The sequence below is a fragment of the Lactuca virosa genome, chromosome 5 (genome assembly GCF_052849685.1).
Source record: "Lactuca virosa cultivar CGN04683 chromosome 5, Lactuca_virosa_CGN04683_v6, whole genome shotgun sequence".
NCBI classification, from domain to species: domain Eukaryota; kingdom Viridiplantae; phylum Streptophyta; class Magnoliopsida; order Asterales; family Asteraceae; genus Lactuca; species Lactuca virosa.
Window position 1 is genome coordinate 142,456,918 of NC_136430.1, and position 9,959 is coordinate 142,466,876.

At 36.5% G+C, this 9,959-nt stretch overlaps 1 protein-coding gene across 1 annotated transcript; it reads left to right on the forward strand.

Moving 5' to 3' along the window:
• The first annotated feature begins 8,989 nt into the window (after positions 1-8,989).
• Positions 8,990-9,680, forward strand: LOC145114095 (brassinosteroid-responsive RING protein 1-like). Its single transcript, XM_079050102.1, has one exon. The coding sequence runs from the start codon at positions 9,125-9,127 to the stop codon at positions 9,632-9,634; it is 510 nt and encodes a 169-aa protein (XP_078906228.1). The 5' UTR covers positions 8,990-9,124; the 3' UTR covers positions 9,635-9,680.
• The last annotated feature ends 279 nt before the right edge of the window (positions 9,681-9,959 follow it).

Genomic DNA, 9,959 nt, shown 5'->3' on the forward strand with positions numbered 1-9,959 from the left:
TCCTTACCCGTATATTGTGGGATGATAGCGGTCTCGAGATTTTTGTCTGCCATGGATGGCGGTGGGTCGTTGGGGTTTAGGAGGTAGTCTACAAGGAGCTATGTTGGGATTTCTTTTCGACAGTCCTTTTCGACAAGGCGTCGACATGATAGGATGATTGATCAGCTTTTACTTTTCGCCTGGGAGGCGTATCCCGCTCTTGTAGCCTGATCGAGTTGGGGAGGTGTCTAAGGATTTATACTACTAATGAGATTCTGAGTCCTCATTTTTATGCTTATCTTGACATTTGTATGACTGAGCCCCCACAGGAGTACAACTACATATAAGTCTGGGGTCACGCTTAGGGGACTTATGTTTCCAGGACGGCCAAGGAGAGCGCCCTCCGTTCTCCTATCTATCGATTGATTCACTGATTGGTCGCTTCTACCAATTTTCACCGACAGGAGTGTGACAAGGTTTCCTCTGGCGACCTTTTCTATATGTGGTGCCTCACTCAGACGGAGGTTTGCCTTCATCTTCCCTTTGCCCTTGTTCTCTACTTATCTACCATGGCTCTAGGTTCTACACCTTCGAGCAGGATCTGCGAGCGTCATTGGGTTACTAGGTTGGCCTTATCTTATGAGGTTGATACTAGTGGTATGGTTCCAATGCCTATCCGGGAGATGGATACTACCACTCTTTGGAAGATGTGGATGTTGGTTCGGGGAGTGGGGCAGCAGTGGAGGATTCTGGAGGACGATATCGTAGATCCGATCTAGCATGTGGAGCTGTAGGACATCCCTGAGCCTGCCTTCGTGAGGCGGCATAGGCGTAGGTATGAGGATCCTGACCAGCCGGAGCCGACTCTACGTGACATGATGCAGTGTCTGGTTGTTGCACAGGAGGAGCGTCGATGTATTATGGCTTCGATCGTTGGGGCGATGCGGCATCTGGGGATGGACCATCCACCTTTTCCTAGGGCGGGTCCTGCTTGTCCGCCCCCATCTCAGCCACAGGGCATCGATCCTGATGGTGCGGGCACTTCAGGAACTTATCTCAGAGATACTGATGATAATACTGACGAGGGCACGGAGGACCAGGAGGCTGAGTATGAGATTAGCGATGAGTAGGTTGAGGTTTTTGGGTTTAATACTTTGTATTTTGATACTTACGATGTATTTTGATACACTTTATGTATGATGTTTGTATTTGTATATATAACTTTTGTTTTATCATTTATTTATCCCTAATTCAGATGATGTATTGGTTCAGTCAAGACTAAACATAGTTGATCAGGCTACATTTAGGAATGACTCAACCTCTACGTACTAAATCTCCTGGATTTTCATCTCGTGGATTGCATTTTAGATTTGTATACATTATTCAAGATTGGCGATTATTATTTTTTTGTACTTTTAGACTAAGTAAGGATCGGCCAGGTAGGAAAAGTCAATGGGCAGGACCATTTTGGCGTATAGATGTTCTAAAATCCAATAACCCAAGTCGACAGTTCCAGCCTAGGCACCTCTCCAGTACATAGTCTAGAGTAAATAATAGTAATATTTTTATTTATAGGTTTGCGGACAAACATAGTCGGAGTATATGTCGTAAGCTATAGTCGTAATTCCTAAAGAAATACTAATTCGCTATAGCAACTAGCTCTGATACCAATCTGTCACACCCTCTCCAACAGATGGTGGAAAATGTCGAGTGGTGATGGTATATAGATTTCCCAAATCACAGAACGCCAATCACAATTTATCTTCACTAAACAAAAATCTACAAGTCTTCATGCTGATAATCCCTTCATGATTTAATTTCTACTACATCCAATGAACACATGCGATTTTTGAAAACTTCAACTTGATGTTGGTGACTTCACAGGTTTTGAGGTAAAAGTATAATAAACTATTTTGAAAACTTTTTATAAATATTTAATTTCCTAGATTCCTAGTGTCCTATGTTTTATTATATCACCTCTTTATCTTCTAACCCTATCTTATTGACTTCTAGGATGTATTATTAATCCTAACTTACTATCTTTATAGGATATCTAACGATCCTATCTTATTGTCTTTTAGGATATTTTATTAATCCTAATTTACTATCTTTATAGGATTTTTAAATAACCCTAACGCATTTTTATCTACCATTCTAAGGCATCCTTAATGGTAGTTGTATCTCTAATGTTTTTGTAATGTATTAACATGAGCCCCCATAATCGATGATGTTTGACTAATAATTTGCGCCGCCACGACACTTCATCGGACGTCGAATAGTGAATAATAAGAAACTTATCATGTCGGTATTGTAGCTAGCAATTGTAGGTGGGGGTGTCAATCCCCATATATATCTATACATATCTTCTAGATCTCGCAAGATTAACGATTATAGGTACCGGGGAATGCCAAATTTAATGAAGGCCTTTGGATGAATATTAACAGCTCACTAACGCATTAACCTTAGGTATTTATCTTTTATCTTTTATCTTTTATCTTTTATATTTTATCTTTCCTAGGGATTTCTTATAACTATCACAATATAAATCTTTTATCTTATATTTGATAATTGTAACTTTTGATCTCATAATTATTTTGTATATTTAAGTATTCATATGTATACCCTAATTGTGGTTATTTGAAAACAAGATATTTGGGCAGAGTAACAATTAGGTACGGTGCATAGCCCTACATTTGACCAACATAACTTCTAGGTACTACGTTATCATAGGGATTTGGTCATTATAACATCTAGGTATTATCTCTTCTTAGACTATCAGGCATCATAACCCTTAGGCATAATATCATAGCTTACAACTAGGCATAGTATCTACAGCTACATTATCCTAAGGCTTTAAGCTTCATAAAAATATTCTATATTTATTGATATAAATATATTTTGATAAAACCATTTGATAAGCATGTATCCCCCCCCCCACCCTCGTAAAACATTTTAAATAGTAAAATAGGGGTTGTGTACTCACTCTAGTAGCGTATTCTGAAGTATCCGAGCAATTGCATCCGAAGGTTCGCGCCATCGAGAGGATCTATGAAACAGCTTGAGAGGTATATAGAGAGAGTGTTTGGAAGAGTGTTTGGGATGAGAAAATCAGAAAGTGAGCACCTCTATTTATAGTGGTTGTGCGCACGACACACTTCATGCGCGACGTGCACTCGCTTAGTGGAGCCTTCCAAAGCCTGCCACGTGCCACACTTCTGATGGTCCACGTCTCCCTAATCTTCGACGAATCTAGGTGTCAGGCCTGCACGACGGGCATGGCGCACACTTGGCATGCACCCTTAAATCTTTTATAAAAATTCATATCTTCCTTATATAAATCTTTATTATTACCCTCTTTATATATTTATGTAGCTATCTACTAGTACTACAACTTTCGTTAAGGTCGTGTAGCCAAATTTTGACTTTCATTTTTAACTCGTATTTTATATTTTCCTAAAACTCGTATCTCCTTCATATGAACTCCGTTTGTGACCTTTTTCCTTTCAAAGTCCTTATCTCTCAGAGTACTATGATTTTCCTTTCAGTGACGTTTATAGTGTTATTAACGCGATTGGTTTTTATAGTTATAAAATCATAACTCCTCCGATCGGAGTCAGATTTTTGCAACGCTTGTATCCTTGGAATCACTTTATTGTGTACTTTCCAAATACACCGACCATTATTAAAAGTTATATAACTCTTTATTCATTCATTTTTTGACCCTATTATTATCATTTATCATATTTTCCTTTAATATGAAAAGTTCCATCGTTATCATCGGTTGATGCTAATATTTAGTGACAACTGGTGACGGGAAATTACCAATTGTTATAAATGATGAGATGGCAGTTTCTTATTAAACCTTTCTTAATATGAGGATGGGAGTGGGTTGCAAGATGGCTATTCTTATAACAGATTGGATGGGCATATAATGTGTATCTTTGGTGGTTTCTCTCTCTACTTATTTCGGGCTTTTCAAATTCAAACTAAAACTGTTTGCATTCCATTGTTCATATAAATACCCAAATTCATATACATTACCTTCTTTACGCAATCAAACAATTATCAAGCAATTTTTCTGCAAATTCAAGTGTTTTTTGTCTTCATTCTCGATCAATGACTAATGGCTTCCTCTACTGATCAAGTTTCATTCATGGATCAAACTGCCTCATCGATTATTCTCACAGTGAAGCAAAATAAAAACATGATTGTTGATTTAGATTCTTAGAAATACTCCACTCCTATTCAATTTTTGATCGAATGTCTCAATCATTCAGTGCTGAAGAAAGCCCTCACTCATCATGAAGAAGTTCTCTTATATGCACTGATATTGGCTTACTCGGCTGCAAGTTATAATAATTCGAAAGATGTGATGAGTTTTGATATTTAAGGTTATAAGACGAAGATTAATAAACTAAATTTATGCATGTTGCTAAGGTTATCTACTGGGAAGCTTATTCGAATCCAGATTTGGTTCCATCTGCGAACATGCTTAAGGTTTTTCATCAGATGGGCTACAATCCTTTTTTGCTTGTTTTATTCAAGTTCAAGAAGTTATGTTTACCGGCAGTTTGGAAAGCCATGTCCACTATCTTTTTCAAGTTCTTTTCTGAAAGAACATCTGGCTAAGACAATGCGAGCAGATTTTTTCATACTTTGATGTATGAGCTGTACACTGGTGACAAGATTGACCTTCGTTAGATGCATTGGGCTCAGTTTGTTACATACTTTGCTATGAAAGACTCATAAATTTTGTGTCTCGTTTTTTGTCTATAGTGGTCAAACATGCTCATGACCATTATCAAGTTCCACAGATGACAAATATATGAATGACGGTAATTCCCAAGATGAATATTGCAACCTTCATAACTACCGGTGATGCCAATTATCATCATATTGGTTCTATTATGGAGTTCATTATTGTATGGGTGCCTCAAAACAACAAAATTATCAAAATCTACAAGCAGGTCCCTAAATTTGGTGAAAGGAGTATTTTGATTTTGTTGTAAGTTGTTATTGATGTTGGACATGTACAAAGAAGAACGGGGGTTAGGCGAAAAGCAAAAGCAATAGAAGAGGTTATCCCTACGAAGCCTAAGTCCTAATGGAAGTTGAAAAAGAAGACTCAAGTTTATATTGCTGATGAGGTGTCAGAGGAGCATACTATCAGTGAGAATCGTCAGACCAACCAAAGACAACAAAGCAAGCTACCATAACTGCGATATCTACCTAAACTGTGAATCTTGAATCTTTGTAGATTCCTAAGGTATCAAGTGTTCCTACAACAACTACTACTTCTCTCACAACTCCCATTGAGAATGATATTTTTCACAATATCATAAATGAACCTACCGTTAGTCTTTCTCAATCACAATCACCTGTTCCACCACTACCACCTCTACAAACAACATCGCCAATTCCATCTACTACTTTACAAATTCCAATTACACCAATTCATACACCTCGAACCACATTACCAATCTCAACCACTCATATCATCAAAAAATTCAATTGTTCCTCCCACGACTCTACCATCCACTTCTCAACGAACAACTTCAATTGTTCCTCCCACAACTCCTGTTACATTAGAGCCACTACAAACAAATATTATGCAGAATGATGATAATCAAATATGATGGTGATGATGAATTTGCTATAGAAGATGAACTAGAGGGTACAAATTCATTTGAAGGATTCATTGCACCAATTTCAGCATCGAGTCTTGTTGATGATGAAAGTGTTTTGGATGAAGAAAATGAAAATAATTCAATGATGAAAAGAGATTACAATGCTCTAAGCAAGAAGATGAACATGTTGGTGCGACACTCTGAAATTTTCTCTACTTGTAAATTTGAACATATGATGACAGTTCATGAATCTATGGTGAAGACCTTGTTGTTTGAAAGCAAAATATTATTTGAAGAGCATGAAAAGTTAGTAACTGCTACCAATGTGAAGATGGATGTTGCACTGAATGATGTAAAAAAGATTCACACTTTAATTTTCAATGATAATACAATGCACAACTCTACAATATCTAACTCCATCAATACCTTGGTTTCACATTATGATATTGAAGCAAAAATCTCAGATATCAATGCAACTGAAAATGAGAATATCAGTTTGCTCAAAGCATAATTAAAAACTATGAAAACATAACTACTGATAAAGGATGATGAACTGCTTCTTCTCAAGGATAGAAATTTTAAGATAAATCAAAGGCTTGTCAAGATTGTTGAAAATAAATATGCTCCCGAGCTTGATATTCAGAAGATTGCCGAGCTTGAAGGAAGATTGTTACTGGTGAACAATCTATGGAAAAACGACTGGAAAGTCTAACTCCAGTTATTCCTAATATTGCTTCAAGTTTTGGTACTGTGAAGATTGTTTCTAATACTGAAGTGGATCCTAATGTGTTGAAACTAAAAAGGAGGCTCATATTGAAGAGATGAAGAAGTGGAAAGTGTTAAACAACTATAAATTGAGTTAGATCAGCAAGAGGCTAAGAAAAGATAGAAAGAGGAAATAGATGCAACTTTCAAGGTATTATGACCTAAATGGACGGTTAACAAAATCTCAAACGAAGAAATCAAGAATGTGGAGAAGTATTGGCTAAATCCAAGATCCTCTTTCGCAGTAGAAAATAAGAGTGATTGTCAATTAGATTTTCCTATGACTATGAAGGCTTTCGTGTTCAAAAGCTTTCCAAACATTGTTGGTGTTCCTTTGACAAATAACACTATGAACAAAAAGCTTTTCAAGTTTTATGCTTTGCTGTCTAGGCTACAATATGAAGTTTGGAGCTTGAAGAAGATATTTTATATTCAAGAATGTGAGGCTGAAGAAATGGAAAATGGTTTTGTGAACTTCAAGTTTAAGGCTTTGCAAGGAAACAACAATGAAGAATTTAGCTTGTCCTTTGCTGATTTACCATAAATGAATCCACATGATTGGATTAATGTTGTTGAACATCTTCTCAAAATATAAAACAAAGTTTGTAGTTTAGATTCAACACTTGAATAATATGACCTGATCATACTATATGGAGCTATGCAAGATGGATGTTGAAATGGCCAGTGTTTTGTAGAAGAAAACAATTATTGGGCCATGTCCAGAACCTACAAATGTTGAAGAATTATGAGATGGATTTATATAGAAGGAGCCATGGGGAGTAGTTTACAAGGTACATGAAAATACAGATGTAAAGAATTGCATTATGTTCTTACAAGACAAACATTGTTACAGATCTGGTATACTTACAAAAGCTAAAATGTAAGATGAATTTGAAGAATGATATCAAGTGTGTATCTGATATGTTACGGTGGTGGATCACAGTTCCGGTCGTACTTCTTGGAATTATTCCTCAGATGTTTGAAGAAGTCAAGTAAAGACAACTTTCGCGACTCAACACAAAGGGGGGGGGATGGTTAGGTCTCATATTCTGTAGGTGTTGTGTTTGAGTCTGTATGCGGAAGGTTTCACAGTTTTGTATTATAATATCTTCAGCTTGTATATGCAAATTGATATTTTGGTTTCGTAGTTTTTGCGCTAGGCTTTGCAGCTTTTGTTAGTTAGTTTTGATAGGTTGTCTTAGCTTATGTGCCATGACCTCGTTGGTCATTTCCTAATCGACTCCCTTGTTATGTCCTATATATAAGGGATGTTAGTTAGATAGTGAAAGTATCTTTTGAGAGGTTCTTATGTAACTTTGTAATTGAGCTTCTTACTCTCTAATCAAAATCCATATCATATTTACTTATGTGTGTTCATTCAATTTCTAGTATTCAAACATGATTTCAATCTTCTATAATCTGATCGATCCTACATGTACAAGCATAATCAGCATAATAAATTAGATAATGAAACTCACTATAAATTAGATAATATAACCTTTCTGAAATCCAACAACTAGGCCAACATGTCTATCCTAAACACCATTCTCGTAAGTAGATCAATCAATATAATAACTGAGATTATTGATTAATCTCATACTTGGGTTCATAACAAAGACAATGGGTATATTCTATATCAAGTTATACTTAGGCGAAAATATAAAGTACTCGATTGACGAATGACACGGAAAACGACGAGCGTAACTTAATCCTAAATCCTTCTTTTGTTGGTTCCTTCCAACGCTTTAGCGCTTCGCTAACAACACTCGAGAACGAGAATCAAATCATGAGAGAGAGAGAGAGAGATGAGAGAGGAACGAGTGAGGATTAAATGAGTTTGAAGGCCTATTTATATGGAAATGTTTTTTACTGGCGCATCATGTCTACCTCTACATGTCGAATTCTGCCTGCTATGTGCCTTTCTCCTGTTGCCACGTGTCCTTGAGTGTGACACGTCGACGCGCTGCAGATGCCTATTACTCGCTGCATTTTTACTATTTTGGTCTTATGTTCAAAGGGCATTATTTTGCTCATACGAACTCGGATTTTGACAAACTTTATATACACGGTACCGTCTCTGAGTGAACTACAACTTTTATTTAGATCCGTTTGGCTAAAAAGTAATATATTTTCACGTTGAACTTTATAAAAAAAAACGTTTAGTGAAAATGAGCCATTACAAAACCATATTCAAGATAAACTAGTTATTTTTTAATTAAAAAATATACTTATTTTCTTAAAATTTCCATATTTTACTTTGGTAAGCTTCTCTTAAATTTATTGTAACTAAAGATATATTCTAAGGCTACCCGGTATCGAGCACCTTTCACACGTAGAAGCTTATGTGCATGGTGTTTCCATCGATGAATACCATCCTGATTCCTAGTAGTTGTGGAGTGGAGTTGTGGTGGTGATAGAACTTTCACTAAAAGCTTCTCTTTATATCTTTCTATCTCTTTTTTTAGCACTTTTTTTTTATTATCTTTTTCTCTCTAGTGAACATTATTTTCATAACCTTGTAAAATTGTAATGATTTAATGTTTGATATAAAATATTTATGAAATGGTTTAATAACGAGGTTACTTGCTTTTTCGCCCGTAAGATACCCGATAGCCTAACACGACAAACCAAAATGAAAGGGAAATGAAATTGTCGGTTTCTTTATAAGCACAGGAAACACAAACCATTCATCCCCAATTTCGATAACTCCACTGTTTCTCTTTTCTCAAATCAAATCAAAAACCTTCAAAAAGATGGGAGCACTTTCTCGATTCATAGCTCATGTCTACACCCTTTTCTTAGTATTCTTCACTGTCCTCTTCCTGGAGCTCGTAATCTTGGTTCGCTCAGTCGCCGGAAGTATTGGTTACACGACGGCAGCCGATGACCACCCAATGACCACCGCCCAGTACCTCAAATTGATTGACGAAAAAAACCCAGCGAGTCGGTACGAAACCGCCGGATTAGAACGTAAAGACTGTTCGGTTTGCCTTTCTGTATTCGACGACGGCGATGAAATCAGGAGATTGAAATGCAAGCACACGTTCCACAAGAGTTGTGTTGATAAGTGGCTGGAGCAAGATAGAGCGACATGTCCGATTTGCCGGAGTTTGGTGTTGCCGGAGGCGATCGTGGTTAAATACAGTCAACGGCATCAGATTCCACTGCATCGCCGCCGCAGGGAGTTTTACGGTGGTAGCGATGAGGAGCTCATACTCTTGTTGACTTCTTTACATGGTAATTATATGCGTAGATTCATGTAATTAGTTTGTATTTCTAACTTTAGTAATTATAAAATTAATTAGATTACATATTCTTAGTGACTATCAAATTGGAAATCCTTTTTAAAGGGTTTCATTCCGTGAAATTATGCAAATTAATAATTTATATCTAACAATAATTACAAATTGATCGAGGTTGGCTGCCTAACTACGACTGAATGCTGTAATTAATTTTGTGTCACATTTTTTATTTTTCCAACTTTTTCTTTGACATAATTTCTTCTTCAATTGATGCCTATTAATTATATAAAACACAAACATCTGGTGGAGGTTTTCTGGGTTGATGAGGAGAATGTAACTAAATTTA

Bases quoted from the DNA above. Each gene is read 5' to 3' on its own strand.
- LOC145114095 (XM_079050102.1), top strand. From the start codon at position 9,125: ATGGGAGCACTTTCTCGATTCATAGCTCATGTCTACACCCTTTTCTTA.